This window comes from Bos taurus, chromosome 11 (genome assembly GCF_002263795.3).
Source record: "Bos taurus isolate L1 Dominette 01449 registration number 42190680 breed Hereford chromosome 11, ARS-UCD2.0, whole genome shotgun sequence".
Lineage (NCBI taxonomy): Eukaryota > Metazoa > Chordata > Mammalia > Artiodactyla > Bovidae > Bos > Bos taurus.
In genome coordinates this window covers 25,936,332-25,958,473 of record NC_037338.1, presented here as the reverse complement: position 1 = coordinate 25,958,473, position 22,142 = coordinate 25,936,332, and the positions used below count along the sequence as shown (strand labels likewise).

Here is a 22,142-nt window from a genome sequence, read left to right as displayed (position 1 = left end):
TTTTGAATTTTCTTGTATAACCTATATTTTTATTTTTTCCTATTAAAATGCTTAATGATATATGTGCTGTGCTAAGTCACTTCAGTCATGTCTGACTCTTTGCGACCCCACGGACTGTAGCCCGCCAGGCTCCTCTGTCCATGGGATTCTCCAGGCAAGAATACTGGAGTGGGCTGCCATGCCCTTCTTCAGGGGTTCTTCCCAACCCAGGGATCGAACCCGTGTCTCTTGCATCTCCTGCATTGGCAGGCAGCTTCTTTACCACTAGCACCATTTGGGAAGCCCCGGCAAAAGTTAACTTCAAGTTTGTTGATAATGCCACATAAAATTTTACCTTAAATAATTTAATTGCTTCTGTCTGTAAAGCTTCTGAAGGTAGTGTCGTCAGAGGGGAAATGATTCCTTCTTTGCTGTGACACAAAGTAGGGTGTCTCCATATCTGAGAGGCTAAGTACAAAATGAAATGTAAATAAGAAACAGAAAGAATTACTTACTTGGGCCTCACATTAAATTAGCCCTTTAGAAATTAGCTCATTCAGGCCTGGCTCACAATTTAAGTCATAAAAGTCATGAAAAACCTCTGATAACATTATTTTATTTCAGTTTCTAGGCCATTGGGGATTCTCATATTTCTCTTTAGGATAAATTAAAGTTAGACGAGGTTGGTACAAATATTCTAGGCCAGAACAAGTCTATCAGGACATTGGTTATGTTGCTTAAATGTGCTAAAGATTGGTGACCTAGGTAGGGAGATGACTGTACATGAAAGGGAGCTGGGGGCAAGTTGCAGAGAAGAAACTAGAGCAGGAGAAGATAGAAAGATAAAGAAGAACTTGAAGTCATTCCTAAAATCAACATTTATTGAATTCCTATGCCAGATCACAAATAAAATGTGAGCAGAGTTTAGAATCTAGACTATCAATGGGGAAACTTCAGCCATTTAAAAAAAAAATTCAGTGCAAAGCAACAAATGCTATGAAAGGGTTAAATGGTAAAGTGCATGGGGACATAATTTTAATATTTATTAGGCACCTTTCATGAGCCATTTGCTGCGTTGGGGTGGGCTGGATGGGGGACCTCCTAAAGTAGATAGGATTTCATTAGGTTGGTGGGGAATGTGAAGGAGGGAGGGCAGTCCAGGCAGAGGGAGTAACGTGAGCAAAGGCAGAGAGGTGAGACAGGATATGGCATGTTGATGAATGATGGTGCCCCTGTAGCTGAAGAACCACAGTGAGAATCCTAGCCCATGACAAGCAAAGCCAGAATAGGAATCCACAAAAGGAAAACTCTACTAGGCAAAGGGGGTTAGGGCCCATTTCATAAACTATAAAGACTTATACATTATAAACTTACAAGGTTCCCCTTCGATATTTAGCAACTTGCAAACAAGTTGTTCAAATTCAGATCCAACATTCACATTGTTACTTCCAGCTGCGACAGTCAGGTGATAAAGCCAAGTGTCCTTAAAAATTAAAACATATTAATAGAGATGTTACCAAGATACAGTTTTTGATGACTTAAGGAAAAAACAACTTGAATAGACAGTAGAAAACTTTGACACTGGAAAAAAGAACTCTTAATTTTTAGATAAAACTAAAAGCCACTTAGGCTCATTTGAATTGTGCTCATAGTGCCTTTCTCCCATTGTTCACATTTTTATTATTTTCTTAGAAAAGCATAAGAAAACTAAGAAAGTAATATGACATTAAGAGGCTAGAATAAATATAACTAACAGTCTTTTAAGGAATACAACAAATTCTATCAAATTTAAAATCTGATTCCTCATACATACAAATAACACATAAAAAATACTTAAGAAGTCCAGAAAATTTAAAGAAGGAAACAAAACCCAGAAGGAACATACCTCAACACAATAAAGGTCATCTAAGAAAAATTAATAGCTAGTATCATACTCAATGATGAAAAACTGAAAGCCTGTCCTGTAAGATCTGTAACAAGGCAAGGATGCTCACTCTTGCCACTTTTATTTACCATACTGCTGGAAGCCCTAGCCACAGCAATAGAGCAAGAAAAAGAAATAAAAGGCATCCAAATTGAAAAGGCAGAAGTAAAATTATCTCTGCAGATGACACTATCTTACTTGTTGAAAATCCTAAAGACTCCATAAAAACACTGTTAGAACTAATAAATTCAGCAAAGTTGCAGGACACAAAATCAATATACAAAAATTAATTGTGTTCATATACACTAACAATGAATTGTCTGAAAAGAAAATTAAGAAAACAATCCCAAAATAATAGCCAAAATAAAAAAAAAGAATAAAATACTTAGAAATAAACTTAACCAAGAAGGCAAAAGCTTCATACAACAAAAACAATAAAATACTAATGAAAGAAACTAAAGTTGACACAAGTAAATGGAAAGACATCCAGTCATGGGCTGGAAGAATTAATATTAAAAATGTCCATGCTACTGAAAGCAACCAATAAAGGTTCAAAGTAATCTCGATCAAAATCCCAATTCTAAAAAACAGAAACAGAAAAACAATCTTAAAATTCATCTGAAACCACAACAAATCCCAAATAGCCAAATCAATTTTGAGCAAGAAGAACAAAGCTGAGGAGATCATACTTCCTAATTCAAAATATATAACCAAGCTACAATAATAAAAATAGTATGGTGCTGCAATAAAAACAGACAGTAAGTTCATTAATGGGCCTAATGACTGTCCTATTAGGCTAATGGGACAGAATAGAGTCTAGAAATAAATTCATGCATATATGGTCAACAGATTTTTGATAAGGTTGCCAGAATACAGTGGGCAAAGGATAGTCTCTTCAATTAATGGTACTGGGAAAACTGGGTATCCATATGCAAAACAAAGAAATTGGACCCTGATCTCACACAACACACAATATCAACTCCAAAAGGAATAAAAAATACTAGACCTGAAATCATAAAACACCTGGAAGAAAACACTGAGAAAAAACTTCTGGACATAAGATTAGTCTTTCTTATGACATCAAAAGGACAAGCAACAAAAGCAAAAATAGCTATGCAGAATTATATCAAATTAGTAAACTTCTGCACAACAAAGGAAATCATCAATAAAATGAAAAATTAACTTACTGAATGGGAGAAAATATTTGCAAATCATATTTCTTATAAGGGGTTAATATTGAAAATATACAAAAAGCACATACAACTCAATGGCAAAAAGACAAACAATCCAATTAAAAAATGGGAAGAGGATCATTTGTTCAAAGAAGACATATAGACGGCCAACAGGTACACAAAAAGGAGCTCAACATCACTGATCATCAGGGAAATGCAACTGAAAATCACAATGAATTATCATCTTACAAAAAAAAGAAAAAAGCCAAGAAATAACAAACGTTGGTGAGGATAGAGAGAAAAGGGAGCCCTGTATACTGCTGGTGGGAATGTAAATTGGTGCAGCCACTATGGAAAAACAGTATGGAGGTTTCTCAAAATTTAAAAGTAGATCTATTATATGATTCAGCAATTCTACATCTGGATATTTATCTGAAGGAAGCTTTGCAATATAAATTTATATAAAACAGTAACTCAGAAAGATATACGCACCCCCATGATCATCACAGCATTATTTACAGTAGCTAAGACATGGAAGCAACCTGTGTCCATCAATGGATGAATGGGTAAAGAGAATATGGTATACACATACAATGGAATGTAATGGAGCCCTAAAAAGGAGGAAATCCTGCCATTTGTGACAACACAGAAGAATCTGGAGGACATTATGCTAAGTGAAACAAGCCAGACACAGAAAGACAATTATCATATAATACCACTTATATGATGGATCTAAAATCATCAAACTCACAGGAGTGGAGAGTGCCATGGTGGTTGCCAAGGGTTAGAGGGAAGGGGAAACAGAGTGATATTCATCAAAGGGTACAAAGTTATAGTTGTACAAAATGAGTAAGTCCTAGAGATCTATTGTTCAGCATCATGGTTTATGGTTAACAATACTGTATTACATACTTAAAACTTGCTAAGAGGGTAGATCTTATGTTAAATAGTTGTTATCACACACACAAAAATAATAATTAAAAAAGAGGTCAAGAGGAAAAGTGATGGATAGGTTTATGGCACAGATTATGGTGACGGTTTCATGAGTACATAATTATTCCAAAACATCAAATTGTATACATTAATTTTGTATAACTTTTTAAATGCAGGAGACAAAGAAAAAAAAACCATTTTCTGCTCCCCAAATACAGTGGCTTTTATCTTTCTATTAAAATATATATGTATATTTTTACATAGCTGAGATTATATTAAGATTATATTAATATGCTCCTTATAATATATTAGTAAAAGTCAGAAATTATAATGATTTATTTTTAATATAAAAAATATAAAGCTTGCAGGATATTTTATCATACACATACATTGAATTAATCAATTTTTTATCATTGGCCATTTAGACGGTTACTAAATTCACACTGATAGAAAAATACCATAAAATCTGGGACTTTCCTGGTGGTCCAGTGGTCCTGCCTTCCAATGCAGGGGACTTGGTATTGGATCCCTGGTTGGGGAACTAAGATCCCGCACGTCAAGAGGCCACTGAGCTTGCATGCTACAACTAGAGAGAAGCCTGTATGCCACAATGAAAGATCCTACGTGCGGAAACTAAGACCTAACACGGCCAAAAATAATAAATAAATATTTTTAAAAAAATACCATGAAATCTAACATCTGTTCAGTAAAAAAGGGTGTATATTTTCTGAGTTTGAAATATATTAGAATAAAATTATTTTTAAAAGAATACTATGTCTAACAAATGTATATGTCTTTGATTGTACTTGCTGTGCTGTGCTACGTCGCTTCAGTTGTGTCCAACTCTGTGTGAACATACAGACCGCAGCCCTCCAGGTTCCCCTGTCCATGGGATTCTCCAGACAAGAATAATGGAGTTGGTTGCCATGGTCTCCTTCAGGGAATCTTCCCGACCCAGAGAACGAACCTGTGTCTCTTATGTCTAACCTGCATTGGAAGGAAGGCTCTTTATCACCAGAGCCACTTGGGAAGCCCTTGATTATACCTACTTATGCTCATTTGAAAATCATTACCAATACTTAATCATATTAGTCTAACTCATTCTAAATCAACCAGTTAGTCCTTACATACCTTTTCATGCTTGGATCCAATTAGGAGGTAAGTCGGACCTTGGTCTTTGGGGTGGATCACAATAGTGTAATGTGTGGATAACAGACTTCGCCCACTGGCTTCATAATCTTCATCTGAATCACAGGATCTGTCAACCTCTTCAACTTTAGCCTCCCAGAGTTTGATCTGACCTAAAGGAAACTAAAGTAAATATTAGTAATTATAAGGAAGGAACTTCCTGAATCTTTTCCTGCTAAAATTTTTCATAGTCCTTTTCATTCTTGGCTTTATAAACCATATCTGTTTTTAAATGAATGCCTAAAGGTAACTGGATTATCTACAGTGTTACAAAGGTGGGGTAGCCACAGTTAACACGCCAACTGTGGTATAAAAGAACAATCTGAATACTAGACATTTGGTCTTTGTGGGAAAAGCAAGAAGCCACTTCTGCACAGTGGTTCAAATTATTCAATTTGACCAAATTGATCCACTACCTAGTCAAGCAATTAGGTTTTTCAGTCAAAATATTCATTTGACTTTTAACCCTCCAACAAAATTGATTTGATTAACCTATTGGATTAAAAGGATAAGTGTAGACATAGTCCCAATACTATCGATAAAAAAGTTAAAAAGTCAGACAGCTAGTGTGAAGAAGTATGATTAACTATCACTGTAAATCCCAATAAGTGAAAAATGTTTTGAAGCTATTTTTATACATGAAGAGTGAAAACGTGAAAGTCACTCAGTCGTGTCCTACTGTTTATAACTCCATGGACTATACAGTCCATGGAATTCTCTAGGCAAGAATACTGGAGTGGGTAGCCATTCCCTTCTCCAGGGCATCTTCCCAACCCAGGATCGAAGCAGGGTCTCCCGCACTGCGGATAGATTCTTTACCAGCTGAGCTACCAGGGAAGCCCTCATATATATATGTTGTTTAGTCACTAAGTCATGTCTGATTCTTTTGTGACCCCATGGACTGTAGCCCACCTGTCCATGGGAATATTCCTCTGTCCATGGGAATATCCCAGGCAAGAATACTGGAGTGGGTTGCCATTTCCTTCTCTAGGGATCATTTCCCAACCCAGGGATCAAACCTGTGTTTCCTGCCTTGGCATGCGAATTTTTTACACTGAGCCACCAGGGATATATGTACATGTATATATAAAATAAATCACAAAAAAATGCCACGATTTCTTCCATTTTAATTTAAGGGTAAGAAAAAATCTTAAAAATAATTTACATTAAATTTTACCTACTTTTTTACTGACAAAAACAATTATTTGCTATGTTTTAAAACTTTTGCTTTAATTAAGTACACTTATTCCAGGAACATAAACACTCTGCTTGAGATTTGTAGCTTTTAAACTATCTTACCTAGATATCTTATCTAAAATGCAATATTATCTGCCTAATACTTGATTAATAGAAAAAATTAGTTAACTTAATTACATGTGTTCTATTTTATAAGAAAAACTTCTTTTCCCATTAAATTCATAACAATTATATTCTGAGTAGTTACTATGTGCAAAGTACTATTTTGGGTACTGAATGAAGAAAATTTCCTTCTGAAGGAAAAATGTAAAATTATCTATATTTTCATAAAAAGAAAGGTAGTAAAACAAAAATAATGGGGCAGAAAAGTCACATTAATAAATAAAAAGCAAACTTAAAGAAAACTAATTCTATTATGATAATACATGACAATACTATCCTAATTGTGTCCTCTAGGCATATCTAATCATATGACAATCAAGGTTCCACCCACCACAACATTTAAGGATGGTTTATTCCTTAGCGTGGGCGGCTGCGACCGGCGCACTTAGCGCGGCCAAGAGGAGCCACCCCACGTCCGAGGTCAGGGGCGGCGGCTGGGAGGACTTACCCCACGCCCGAGGCCAGGGGCCGGAGCCGGGAGGAGCAACCCCACCTCCAAGGAGTGGTGGCTGCGCGGGTGCAAGAGGGCCTAGAGGAGCTACTCCATGTTCAAGGTCAGGAGGGGCAGCTGTGAGGAGATACCCCTCGTCCAGGGTAAGAGAAACCCAAGTAAGACAGTAGGTGTTGCAAGAGGGCATCAGAGGGCAGACACACTGAAACCACACTCACAGAAAAACAGTCAATCTAATCACACTAGGACCACAGCCTTGTCTAACTCAATGAAACTAAGGCATGCCCATGGGGCCACCCAAGATGGGCAGGTCACGGTGGAGAGGTCTGACAGAATGTGGTCCACTGGAGAAGGGAATGGCAAACCACTTCAGTATTCTTGCCTTGAGAACCCCATGAACAGTATGAAAAGGCAAAATGATAGGATACTGAAAGAGGAACTCCCCAGGTCAGTAGGTGCCCAATATGCTACTGGAGATCAGTGGAGAAATAACTCCACAAAGAATAAAGGGATGGAGCCAAAGCAAAAACAATACCTAGCTGTGGATGTGACTGGTGATAGAAGCAAGGTCCGATGCTGTAAAGAGCAATATTGCATAGGAACCTGGAATGTCAGATCCATGAATCAAGGCAAATTGGAAGTGGTCAAACAAGAGATGGCAAGAGTGAACGTCGACATTCTAAGAATCCGTGAACTCAAGTGTTTGGAATGGGTGAATTTAACTCAAATGACCATTATATCTACTACTGCGGACAGGAATCCCTCAGAAGAAATGGAGTAGCCATCATGGTCAACAAAAGAGTTCGAAATGCAGTACTTGGATGCAATCTCATAAACAACAGAATGATCTCTGTTCATTTCCAAGGCAAACCATACAATATCACAGTAATCCAAGTCTATGCCCCAACCAGTAATGCTGAAGAAGCTGAAGTTGAACGGTTCTATGAAGACCTCCAAGACCTTTTAGAACACCCAAAAAAGATGTCATTTTCATTATAGGGGACTGGAATGCAAAACTAGGAAGTCAAGAACACCTGGAATAACAGGCAAATTTGGCCTTGGAATACGGAATGAAGCAGGGCAAAGACTAATAGAGTTTTGCCAAGAAAATGCACTGGTCATAGCAAACACCCTCTTCCAACAACACAAGAGAAGACTCTACACATGGACATCACCAGATGGTCAACACTGAAATCAGATTGATTATATTCTTTGCAGCCAAGCATGGAGAAGCTCTATACAGTCAGCAAAAACAAGACCGGGACCTGACTGTGGCTCAGATCATGAACTCCTTATTGCCAAATTCAGACTGAAATTGAAGAAAGTAGGGGAAACCACTAGACCATTCAGGTATGACCTAAATCAAATCCCTTATGATTATACAGTGGAAGTGAGAAATAGATTTAAGGGTCTAGATCTGATAGATAGAGTGCCTCATGAACGAACTATGGACTGAGGTTCCTGACATTAGGAGACAGGGATCAAGACCATCCCCATGGAAAAGAAATGCAAAAAAGCAAAATGGCTGTCTGGGGAGGCCTTACAAATAGCTGTGAAAAGAAGAGAAGTGAAAAGCAAAGGAGAAAAGGAAAGAGTTCCAAAGAATAGCAAGGAGAGATAAGAAAGCCTTCTTCAGCGATCAATGCAAAGAAATAGAAGAAAACAACAGAATGGGAAAGACTAGAGATCTCTTTAAGAAAATTAGAGATACCAAGGGAACATTTCATGCAAAGATGGGCTCAATAAAGGACAAAAATGGTATGGACCTAACAGAAGCAGAAGATATTAAGAAGAGATGGCAAGAATACACAGAAGAACTGTACAAAAAAGATCTTCACAACCCAGATAATCACGATGGTGTGGTCACTCACCTAGAGCCAGATATCCTGGAATGTGAAGTCAAGTGGGCCTTAGAAAGCATCACTACGAACAAAGCTAGTGGAGGTGATGGAATTCCAGTTGATCTATTTCAAATCCTGAAAGATGATGCTGTGAAAGTGCTGCACTCAATATGCCAGCAAATTTGGAAAACTCAGCAGGGGCCACAGGACTGGAAAAGGTCAGTTTTCATTCCAATCCCAAAGAAAGGCAATGCCAAAGAATGCTCAAACTACCTCACAATTGCACTCATCTCACATGCTAGTAAAGTAATGCTCAAAATTCTCCAAGCCAGGCTTCAGCAATACACGAACCGTGAACTTCCTGATGTTCAAGCTGGTTTTAGAAAAGGTAGAGGAACCAGAAATCAAATTGCCAACATCTGCTGGATCATGGAAAAAGCAAGAGAGTTCCAGAAAAACATCTATTTCTGCTTTATTGACTATGCCAAAGCCTTTGACTGTGTGGATCACAATAAACTGTGGAAAATTCTGAAAGAGATGGGAATACCAGACCACCTGACCTGCCTCTTGAGAAACCTGTATGCAGGTCAGGAAGCAACAGTTAGAACTGGACATGGAACAACAGACTGGTTCCAAATAGGAAAAGGAGTACCTCAAGGCTGTATATTGTCACCCTGTGTATTTAACTTATATACAGAGTACATCATGAGAAACACTGGGCTGGAAGAAGCACAAGCTGGAATCAAGATGGCCAGGAGAAATACAATAACCTCAGATATGCAGATGACACCACCCGTATGGTAGAAAGTGAAGAGGAACTAAAAAGCCTCGATGAAGGTGAAACAGGAGAGTGAAAAAATTGGTTTAAAACTCAACATTCAGAAAACGAAGATCACGGCATCTGGTCCCATCACTTCATGGCCTATAGATGGGGAAACAGTGGAAACAGTGTCAGAGTTTATTTTTTGGGGCTCCAAAATCACTGCAGATGGTGACTGCAGCCAGGAAATTAAAAGACGCTTACTCCTTGGTGAAAAATTATGACCAACCTAGATAGCATATTCAAAAGCAGAGACATTACTTTGCCAACAAAGGTCCATCTAGTCAAGGCTATGGTTTTTCCTGTGGTCATGTATGGATGTGAGAGTTGGACTGTGAAGAAAGCTGAGAGCCGAAGAACTGATGCTTTTGAACTGTGGTGTTGGAGAAGACTCTTGAGAGTCCCTTGGACTGCAAGGAGATACAACCAGTCCATTCTGAAGGAGATCAGCCCTGGGATTTCTTTGGAAGTAATGATGCTAAAGCTGAAACTCCAGTACTTTGGCCACCTCATTCGAAGAGTTGACTCGTGGAAAAGACTCTGATGCTGGGAGGGATTGGGGGCAGGAGGAGAAGGGGACGACAGAGGATGAGATGGCTGGATGGCATCATTGACTCGATGGACATGAGTTTGGGTGAACTCCGGGAGCTGGTGATGGACAGGGAGGCCTGGCGTGCTGCAATTCATGGGGTCACAAAGAGTTGGTCACGACTGAGCGACTGAACTGAACTGAACTGACTGATTCCTTTTGAGAGTCCCTTGGACTGCAAGGAGATCAAACAAGTCAATCCTAAAGGAAATCAACCCTGAATATTCATTGGAAAGACTGATGCTGAAACAGAAGTTCCAATCCTTTGGCCACATTATGCAAAGAGCCAACTCACTGGAAAAGACCCTGATGCTGGGAAAGATTGAAGGCAAAAGGAGAAGGGGGTGGCAGAGGATGAGATAGTTAGATAGTGTTACCAACTCAATGGACATGAATTTGATCTAATTTCAAAGGAGAAAGTGGAGGACAGAGGAGTCTGGCGTGCTGCAGTCCATGCAGTCACAAAGAGTCAGACTTGACTCAGTGAATAAACAACAACAACATTCCTTTCACCAAAGGATGACTGTGGCTCCATAAACGGTGAATAGATCTGGTGTTTTTAAATATTTTGACTGATGTTTTAAAAAGACACTGATCGAGATAAAGACAAATTGTTTCTGAAACACGTATAGCACAAAATGAAGTTAGCCTATGCTGATTCACAAACATTCTAATACTTTTCCACTAATTATAATGGATTTCTGCTCATCTATTTACATTCTTCTGACTTGTTCCTTCTATGTTCAATGTTATCCATTTTTATTAAATAATAAAAATTACTAGTAGTGATAGTTAAGAACATTTAAATTTTACTCTTGGTAAATTTTAAATTACTTTTCTATTTATAAAACACACACTTATTATAGAAACTTGGTAAAAACTGAAAGGTACCCACAGAAGGAGGGGCTTTCCTGGTGGCTCAGATGGTAATCTGCGTGCAATGCAGGAGTCCCGGGTTCAACCCCTGGGTTGGGAACATCCCCTGGAGAAGGAAACGGCAGCCCACTCCAGTATTCTTGCCTGGAGAATCCCTGGCAGGCTACAGTTCATGGAGTGGCAAAGAGTAGCACACAACTGAGGGACTGACACTTTCACTTTTCACCCCAAAAGGAAAAAAAAAGGTCATCCATAATTCTACCACCACTCAACATTTCGGTACAGTTCTTTCTGACTTTTCTGCTATGTGTGTTTTAACACAGATGTGTTAGACTGAGGATTATAAACTCAGCATCCCAATCAAGTCTCCCTGTAACTGCAGAAAAGAAGCTGGGCACTATATTCGTCAGAATCCCTTTCCCTGCATAGTTCCAAATTAGAGCTTGCCTGAGAGAATTTGCATGTAATGTGGAAGGTGAGGGTGTCAGAGGAGTAATTGTTCTTCTGCAGTCAGATGCCTGGGCCGCTGGGAGCCTCACAGAGGCTTCTCAGTCAACTGCTGAGGACCAGCTGCCTCTGTGCTTGGGGCTCAGACTGCTGGTCCTGCCTTCTTGGACCTTCAGTGGCAGCTTCTTCCCCAACCTCTACCACCCTGACTTTCTAAAAGTTATGTATGTCCCTAATTCTATGTTAAAATTGTTATAAATGGAATATACAGAGTAGCTGCTGTTTTCCTGATTGATAACTGAGTTAGGGTTATATTGGGATATACAATTTTGTCATGTACTTATTCCTGTATTATTTTAATGAGCATGTTCCCACACTACTTCAGAGATAACACTCCTCAAAGCTTCACTGTGTTAATTTCCATCCCATGAGCAATACCTTTTAAATATGGCTCGTCAGGGACTTCCCTGGCAGTCCAGTGGTTAAGACTGTGTACTCCTAATGCAGATGATGTGGGTTCCATCCCTGGTCAGGGGACTAAGATCCCACATGCTGCATGAAGTGACCAATAAATAAATAAATACGGCTAGCCAGAACCAAGAGTGAAGGCTGCAAAAATAGAACAGAGAAATACTAACTGACCTATGTGGTCAGTGGACTAAGAAGTCTGGTCTCATTAATACAGTAATCACTCAGAGGCTGCTATTCTGTGAAGCAGGCATCACTGTTTTATGCAAATACTCTTGATCCAATGAAAATCAGGCATACATTTCACCTTTGGAAGATATCTTTTTCCTCTGAAAATGAAGGTAACTCAAGTTCTTTGGGGAAGAGATTAATTAAAAATGAACCAATGGGACATAAACAGGTAGATGGATGGATAGATAAGTGGTGTCTAGGAATTCAAGGGCCTGGGACAGGACTGGATTCTTCTTTCTCTTCAGCTTCTTTCCTAGCTTGATGCTCCCATCATTCAAACTTATCTATTCTGTCAGGCCTGAAAAATATGAGAAACTGATGGCTGAGAGTGGGGTAGAGGAAGATTTTTCTAGGTCTTAGAAGAAGCATTAATTAAAAGTTGCTAAGGCTTATAATTAAGAATCAAGATCCCTGTAGGCCTATGATTACCTTAGTAATAAATTTTATGCAAAATTTCAACATCAAAAATTCTAAAATTTGGGCTAGCAATAGAACAGTGAAAGGAAAAACTTGAAGCCATAATCAACAAAAAATTCCTCTAATCAGCATATTAAAAACATATACATACCTTATCTTCTTGACTACGAAAATAATATAATGTTTTTCCTATAAGTTTACACCAGACTCTCTTGGAGTAACCATGTTTTACCTGAAATCATATTTCAAAAAAGTATAAATGTAGCACAGAACTCTGACACCTTAAAGTATGGCATATACACTCTATTTGAAGCTATTTGAACAGCTATCCAGTTTGCTCAAGTTATTGCTCAAGTTACAGGTGACATTTCAACCAGACTATCTGAATGCTATTTGCGATTTACCTGTTACACTAGTAGCGTGGCGTGTTCGCTCTCATGCTCACCACTCGACATTTAATGAGTGTTTACTAGATGTCAAACGTTACACCTAAGACTAAGGATGAAAAAATGCCAATTTCACAAGTAAGTATTTTTCACAGTTTCCATATTACATAGATTTCCAATAATCCTGTGGCTCTCCAGGTTAACACATAATGTTAGAAACAAGAAGACTGAAACCTAAGAATTCTAGTGATTTCCAAAATACAAAAGTTTCATTCATTCAAAACACTTCATGCCTTCTCCAGAAACATACACACAAAATAATAAAAACAACATTAAAAGCTACTATTATATATTGAGTACTTCTATATGTCAGGAACTATCTTTCGTGACTGGGATGGAACCTGAATCTCATTCTTGATTCTAGTCAGGGACTGGTCTAGGTACTGGGGGGGCGGATATGAGCAAGACAGTTTCCTTCCTTAAGGAGCTCACTGCCTCACGAGGCAGACAGACAACCAAACCATCAGTGTGCTACGTATCTTCATTAGGAATACAAAGTTTGCACACTTAGATGTGTTTTGTGTGTGGGGGTAATTTACACACACATTCTACACATTTACACATAAATTCGTACTGAATATTACAGGTTTTTCACTGTTCAGTGGCTTTAGTAAGATCCTCACTATTGGGTTTCGCAGGTGGTGCTATGGTAAAGAACCTGTCTGGCAATGCAAGATCCTCACTGAGTTCCTCCTGCCCCAGTCCTGTCCAGGTTCAGGCACTGAAGATCTCTGTCAGACAGTCCCAGCTATACCCTCAAGTTTAGAAAAACACCAAGAACCCCATTCCCTCCAGTGGATAAGATCTGTAATGGGTTCTGTTGCTCCAGACCTAGAATGTGGCGTGCCTGGTTGAGCTTGTCCGATACTTCCATTATCCAGGCAGCCCTGCCAATCTTTGCCTTGAGGCTTGACCCTCTCTCCTTCGATAGTTAGAGTGGACTTCAACCTGAAGAGACCCACCACCGGGAAACCAAGACACTGGCTGGTAAAACCAAAGCCCAACATTCTGTTGCCATGCTTGCCCATGGTGATAAATATGAAGAAGAAAAATAAAGCAGGAAAAGAGAAAGAAGTGCTTGGAGAAGCAGGGGATGTGTTTTACAATTTAAAATACGGTGGTCAGGAAGGCGTCACCAACACCCAAGAGTCAAGCCCCAGAGGAGGGAGGTGAGCTATGCAGTCACCTGAGAGAACACTCTGGGCAAGGACACAGCAAGCCCCTAGGTCCTGAGACGGTGTGTGCCCACGTATCCGAGACTGAGCGAGTAAGGGGAGACGTCACTGGGGGAGGGGCAGCATGTGGAGCTGGGAAGCACACGTGTTTTGCGGGGACCTTGTAATGACAACATATAAACAGAGAAGAATGGATTTTGCAGTGGGCAAGTCACAACAGCAGAAAGGGCCTGGGTTCTGAGGTCAAATGGACCAAGGTTTAGATCCCAGTTCTGCCAGATACTGGATAGATGATGCCCTCAGGCAACTGACTTGACCTCCCAACTTCTTTCCTTAATGTGGGATGACTGTACACCTCAGCGGGCTGTTGTATGACCAAAGGAGAAAATGTAAATAAAGGATACTAGTAGTTACTCAATAAACACTTCCTTCCTTGCTATGCATAAGGAAAAGTAAAACACATGTTTCATTTAAACCCACGAATGCAGCCAGTCTTTGGGCTTTCCAAAGCATGGTTTAAGCAAACAAATAACTCCACCATCTAACAGTCTGATGGATTTAGAATGTTGCTTGAGGAGAAACAACAACAACAAAAAATGTTTCATTTGGCAAGAAATGCTTCGGTTTAATTAAATTTAGAAACATGTACTTACAGAAAAATATACTGGAAGTTTTAAATAGTTTGTGTTATACAGTTTACTTTTTTCTTCTTTTAAACAAACTCCAGAAAGGAGTCTCACTAAAATTGAAGCATAATGCATCTGGCTATAAAGAGTATACTTCGGGAATGATTTATCTTTAAATAGAGTAATGTGTGCCTTTGAGGAACTACAAATTAACGAGGACCTCTGCCAAGTCACTGTAAAAGCTGTGTTTTAAAAACACAGTCTATCTTTTTAGGTAAAACTGATTATGTTAAGATTTCTCCCAACTTTGACTTATTCTGAAAAAAAAAATCATAATAAATTACACTAGAAGAATTTGCACAAAGATTTAAAGACAATTTCAAACTTCAAGGCTTTGGTGAACCAAAAAGCTGAAAGAATAACGTTTTTTTTTTTTTTACCTTGCATCCATAACAAAGGTATTTGTATCGGTTCTCTCTGAAACTTTGCTGACAAATAGTGTATTGTATCCTGATTGGCCTTTGTCATCACACAAAACACAAGCTCCCATGGTCTTCTCTCCTCTACTATATTTTCATGCCTGTAACCTTCTCCCCTACAAATCTGTTACCTGTCTCGCTGACTTCATCATCCAGGGGAAACTCTTATGATAATAGCTAACATTTTGGGTGTCTTTATGATGTGCCAGGCACTGTTCTAAAGCACTTTACACACTTAAATAATTTAATCTTCCCAGTACCCTGTGAGATTGGCACTAATATCATTCCCACTTTACAGAAAAGGACACTAAGGCACAGAGGTGCTAAGTAATCTATTCAAGGTCCCACACGCAGCAAGTTTCAGAGCCAGGATGTGCACTGGTGTGCAGTCTGGCTCCTGAACCCTTGCCCGAGGCTCTATGCTGCACTACCTCCCTACAATCTTAACTCACAGGACCTTGTTCTTTTCCTTTCGAAAAACCTTTGCTGTCCCTCCATTTTTTGCTACTCATCCCCTTGGCCACACCTTGGTCCTTTTTCCTTCATTGCGAATGGCTCCCCTTCTGAAATTTACATTCTACTTCCTGACCTCAACCTCCCCCAGGCTCCCTCTCTCCTTACTCATGCCACTCTTTCCTTTGACCTCAGTGCCTCTCCTGACACCATGTTCCCTCCCAGCTCCATTCTTTCTCATGTGCCAGGAAGCAGGGACAGTCCTCCAAATTCAGCACTGCTCTTACTCATCTCCCCACTACCCCTGAACACACCACAGTGCACTTTCTGCATCTGACACTTCAGATCACTCCCTCCCTGTTGAACACTCCACTCCTGGCCTCCATGACTTACTTTGCAGGGTCTCTTCATATATCTCCTTTACGTGTTCTCAAATTTGGGAAACCTAGTGTCCTATTAACAATCCCCTGCTCTTCTCACTCTACACATTTTCCTGGATGATTTCTTTCACTGTACTGGAGTCAACCATCACATCCACAATGATAATTCCCCAAATCCTTCCTTCCAACCAAGCCTTCTCCTCTGATGGAGATTGTGTTGCCACGGCCTGCTGGACTTCTTAATTTAGGTGTCTTCACAAGCTGTAAAACTGATAAGTCCCAAAAGAAGCTTTTGATCATCCTAAACAGCTCCTCTTTTCTGAGGTCTCTATCATCTGGCACCATCTTTCACCCAGCTATCCTTATCTCTCCCACTTCCTAGTTGCTGGCTTCAGTCTGAAGAGTTTTACCTCCTAACATTATTTAGATTCACCCTCCGGTCTCTCTCCCAATGACCAGTTCAGAGTCTCATCCTCTTCAGGAAAACCACCTCCACTTACTGTTCTTAGAAACTCCAGCTTGCTTCCCACAAATTCATCTTCCTCTCAGCAGAGCAATCTGTTAACAACTTGAACACAGCCGTGCCCCTGTTACAAACCCTGAGGGATTCCACATCACCTTTAGGATGAAGACCGAAGTCCTTAACAAGACCAAAAAAGTCCTCCACGATCGGGACCTCCAACTCTTTCTTCAGAGGACTTGCTCTTTCCTTAGGTGACCACGCTTTGAGACACTGTCTTTTGTCCACACTGTTTTCCAGCCCGGAATACCTTCCTTTGCCCATTTCCAAAATTAAATCCTACTTCTTGGAGACTCATTGCAGGCAAACCTTCTCTGGGAAGTTGTTCCTGACCCCACAGTCTAAATTATTCGGCTTTTCTGTGCACCTTATGATGCATGTCAATAATAGCACTTTATGTATTAATATATAATTATAAATATGCATATGTTCTTTTCTTTCCCACTAGATATGAGGCTCTCTGGGGATGGGGCAGCAGTCTACTCATCTAAATACCTCAGCTCCTTGCTTGACATGGGGTAACTGTTCAATACATGTTTTTAAAATAAGTGAACTTCTATATAGGAAATGTTCTTCCAAAGCATTAAAAGTTGCAAGACTGACTATCCAGAATCAAATTAGTCAAGTTCTTAATATCTGCCTACATATTTCTGTACTTAATAATAACAGTGTGACAACTTGAAAATGTCTCCTCCCCTCCAAAATATTCAAACACTGCTCTGCTGTATCTGGGATTGTAGCCTGAATGTGAGCTCAGAACAAGTCACTCGGAAAGAGTTTTTCTCATATAAGGCTTTGCAGGTGAAAATATGGGGGTGGACAACCCTTCACAAATGGTAGGAAGGAAATCTAATGAGCATCCTGTCTATAAATCCTAGTGGTTTAGTCATCTGATAATCACAGCAACTTGCACTCACTTAAAATGCAGTTGTAAAATGGGAAGCAGGGAACAGTAGAAATGTAACAGGAGTGAAAATTGACAAGGCATGCCGATAATTAAAAATAAGCAAAAAAACCCAAAAACACTGAATGTGAAAGAAATTATAAACCCTTAGCCATGAGATCATATTAAAGCCTAAGGATTTGATATACACAGTCCTTGAAACAGTAGGACAATTAGTTATTATGAACTAGAATAAGAATGTGATTTAAAGTGGCACTGGGTTCATTGGAAAACATATATTAGCACAATACCAGGGAGTTCTCAAGCCCATGAGTAAAAGAAAAAACATTTTCATGGTGATAGAATGATCCGGAAAAACACACAGTGCATCTCTTTGTTGAATGCATTGGTGAAATTTTTCTCTTACTTTTAGAATGGTTGGTTGGTCTTCGTAAATATTACTGAAGAGCACCCACCCATATTCCCACATTAATATTAAGTATAAATTACAGGGTGGTATAGCTCACCATAGTTAAATTTCTCACCTTTTACATAAATAAAGCACATGGAGTAATGCATGATGATGCAAAGATTACTTTCGTGTGCAGTATTTTATGTGTAAATATTTTATTGTATTGTTAAATTTTTTTAAATAATATTTATCTTAGCATAAATCAATATTTACTCATTCTAAAAAAGTTAGAAAATAATTCACCTATGTATGTTTGAGGTTGACAGACTTGTAAAACCTTTTAAAAAAGAAAGCCAGACTTTATATTATAAAGTTAGAAAACAGAAATAAGCAAAAATGAAGTAAAAACCACACAGAGATATCCAGTATACCTTAATATATTTCCTAGTCAGACATTTTTCTACAAATGTTTACCAAAAGTGGGATAACTATGTAATACTCTACACTTATTTTATCACCTAACAACACATCATAATCTATTTCTAAAACATTAAACATTCTTTTGCACATTGAAAATGACTGCACAGTAAAGCGTTACCTGATTATATAAATATTTAAAACTATTCCCTACTCTATATCTAAGATGATCTCAGTTTTTCTGTATTATAAACCATGGAGTACAAGTAATATTTCTGCAGCAATGGAAAGTTCTATATCTTGAAAGAGTGACAGTAAATATCTACCAAAACTGATCCAATCTTGTACTTAAAACCTGCATTTCAATGCATGTTAATTATTACCTCTCTCTTTTTTTTAATCAGAAAGAGGATGCTGTGATGGACATTTTCATACTTAAATGTTTTGCAAATTAAGATAATTTCCTAAGCATAAATTTCTTAGACTGAAACTGCTGGATCAAAGTCTAAATATATATCTTCTTAAAACATGTAATATTTATTCATTTATTTGTTCATTCAAAAATATTTACTGAGTAAAACACTTTGGCCAAGACATTGCCAAACTGCCTTCTAAGCAAACTCAGTAGCAAATTTCTTAATTTGTGTCAATACTGTATTTCATACTTTTAAAAAAGGTCTTCCCATGATCAGATTTTTAAAAAGATTCATTACTTCTTGCTTTTTAAGAAAATTATTAATGACAGTAGAACATTTTCTTATATGTGGATTGATCATGTGTATTTCTATCTCTACCCCTCTCTCACTGTGTCCTTTGTTCCTTCCCCTCACTGGTATTTACCCTTTACTTCCTGATTAGAAAAAGCTTGTATTTAAGTTTCAAATACATTTTCAAAGCTTCTCATTGGTCTTTTAAAAATTCTGCTTAGAAAAGTTCTGATAGTAAGAACATTTACATTTTTATGCAAAATAGTCAAATTTGTCATGTTTCATCTTTATGGCTTTTGTCTTTGATATCATACTTAAAACACTTTTTCCCACTGCATAACAACATAAATTATATTTATATATATATATATACACACACACATATATTCTGTGATGCCCACTTTTCATGATTGCAGGGCTAATTCTGTCACTGCCTGGGACACTGCTACTGTATATAGAGTTCCCACCTTGGTGAGCAATCCCTTCACCGTTGGTTTGCCCTCAGGTTGCAGGAAAAGGGGGTTGGCAGCTTGTACTCGAAGAACGTTTTGTAACACTTTAATCCATTCCTCCAATATATTGGGGGAATCTGCGGTCAGATAGTATGTGTGTTTTTCAGTGGTCAACTAGAACGGGATGAGAAAGAGATAGAAAAGGAAACTGCAGATTTTAGAATAATTATCATTTCCTTGTCCATTCTTCAAATATCACTACCTAATATGGAAACAAATATGCTGCAACTTGAATCCTAGGTTCCAAATAAATGAGTCTATAAATCATGTAGCATATTTTAACCACTTTGTGAGAGGGACAATTAACTTTTTGTGGTAATAATTTTTTCACTTCCATTTACTTTAAAACTCTTTAGAGTATTATGCTTTGGGGTCATGATTTTTTAATCTTGTTTTCTCATTAGATTTTCCTTTTCTCCCTTAAATGTGCTACGGGTTCCTAGATGTTGAAATGAGGAACAGAATAATTGCAGAGTTTCAGAAGCCTACAAATGATTCTTTTTTAAAATAGATGTTTATTTTTTTAATTTATTTTTTAATTGGAGGAAAACTGCTTCAATGTTGTGCTGGTTTCTGCCGTACAACAATGCAAATCAGCCATAAACATACTGATTCTCCTTTGTACATTTTGGGGCAGTCCTCAGGTATTAGCCACTGAAAACAATGAAAACGTATTTTTCTAATAAAATGTTGTATTTCACCCTCCAAAAGAGGAAGATAAGAAAATAACAATTATGGAAGGCATTTCTGATATAAGTCATTTGAATTTTAAGTCACCTATCCAAACTATTTCAATAGCTTGTTTTGTTTTTAAAACTCGGCAGAGGTTTCCAGCAAGACTGGCATTATGTGTGTGTGAAATGGTCAGCAGCCCCCTCTGTGGTGTGACTTCGTGGGAACTAGGACAGCCCCTCTGCTCCCTAATATCCTTCCCACTTAGGCATTAGAGCATCTGAAGTTCACAGAACTGACATTTTCTGGTTCTGTATTAAATTGCAAACACTTCTGAATTCAATAGTACACTAAAATCTGGGTTATCTTATGGGGAAATCATTTATCAAATAACCTTCTGCTAAAATAGCTTGACAGCTTGAGAACTGAGAATGGCTGGGAGGGTTAGGAGTGGGGAACAAACAGTGTAAGGGATCAAGGGCAAAGGAAATACAGTGGAGACTTACTTAATATAAACTTAGGTTATAACATAGTTTTAACTAAGAAGTCCCAGGGTTTCACAAATTTTAGGGGCATCAAACTGATCACCAAATGGAATAAAAAAATACTGAAAACCCAGTCTTCATTCTATTAGCTTACATAATTGACAACTGAGTTTTACATGATATAAAAAAGAAAAAAAAATACCTGAACTGTTTGCTTGTTATCCCCTCTTAAAATGCTACAGGATGCACTAAGTTCAATATGGCCTTGTGGTTTTCTGATTACATCGCTCTGTATGAAGGGAAGAAAACCAATGCAAAGTGATTATCTGTAATAGTCATAATAAGAAATGATTTGTCTCATTAATTGCATTACATGGAAGAAAATCAGCCAGGTGTCTGATTTATAGATTGAGGAATTCAGTTCTAAATAACAAGCAATTTCCACTCACCGGAGATTTGTAGTAAAGTAATTCACCACCTTTAAGAACAAACCATCTCCGCTTCCAAGTCTTGACTTTACCACTCATTTTTAATAAGTAGCCAGATTTTTCCAGTGGTTCCTAATTAAAGAGATTTAAAAAAATATTTAAGTTCCCTTTGGAGACTCTAACAGATTCATTAATTAAAAAAAACACAAAAACCCTGATTCAGTGTTTACATTTTTCCCATTATCACTGGAAGATGAGCAAGTTTTCAGAAGCTTCTGCTCTGGCTGTGAGTACTCCAAGTCTGTGGAGTAAGCATCTGGGGGAATAGCATAATCGCTTTCAGAAGCCACAGAAGACAGAGACACACCTAGGTGAAAAGAAATAAATCAAGTCAATATTTAGTAATTGGATGGTCCAAATGCTGGTTGTCAGTTTTCCTAAGAAATACATCCATATCCCAAATCATCACCCTTCCTAGACTAGATGTATTCCATGCCTTTGACCATGAAGTACCTTTAAGGCAGAAAACAAAACTAAAAGGTTAAGGACTATCATGCAAATCTCCAAGGAAGTCAAAGAAACTAAATGATATTTTGGTACGATTGTAAGTATAGCTATTTTCACATATATAAAATGTATGTAATAGTCTAATAACATTTATTAAGAATTAAAAATATGTGTATTTACATATTGACATGTAGGCAAATCACTGAGTTGGGAAGATCCCCTGGAGGAGGAAATGGCAACCCACTCCAGTATTCTTGCCTGAAAAATCCCATGGACAGAGGAGCCTGGCGGGCTACAGTCCATGGGATCGCAGAGTCGGACGTGACTGAGGCACCTGAGCACGCA

The 22,142-nt window shown here is 38.3% G+C and overlaps 1 protein-coding gene across 6 annotated transcripts in view; it reads right to left on the bottom strand.

Moving 5' to 3' along the window:
• PLEKHH2 (pleckstrin homology, MyTH4 and FERM domain containing H2) overlaps positions 1-22,142 on the bottom strand; it is a 106,816-nt gene that overhangs the window by 37,294 nt on the left and 47,380 nt on the right. For 5 of the 6 annotated variants that reach the window (XR_003037138.2, XM_002691298.6, XM_024999387.2 and 2 more), the window contains 8 exons: positions 21,521-21,657; positions 21,312-21,422; positions 21,065-21,151; positions 19,661-19,819; positions 12,847-12,927; positions 5,140-5,319; positions 1,354-1,462; positions 335-447 (listed from right to left, as the gene is read on the bottom strand). Coding sequence is in view for 5 of the 6 variants with exons in the window: in XM_002691298.6 (XP_002691344.1) it covers positions 335-447; positions 1,354-1,462; positions 5,140-5,319; positions 12,847-12,927; positions 19,661-19,819; positions 21,065-21,151; positions 21,312-21,422; positions 21,521-21,657 (977 nt within the window). In the remaining variant the exon portion in view is untranslated. The remainder of the gene's footprint in view (positions 1-334; positions 448-1,353; positions 1,463-5,139; positions 5,320-12,846; positions 12,928-19,660; positions 19,820-21,064; positions 21,152-21,311; positions 21,423-21,520; positions 21,658-22,142) is intronic. The other variant, XM_005212711.5, reaches the window with a different exon arrangement.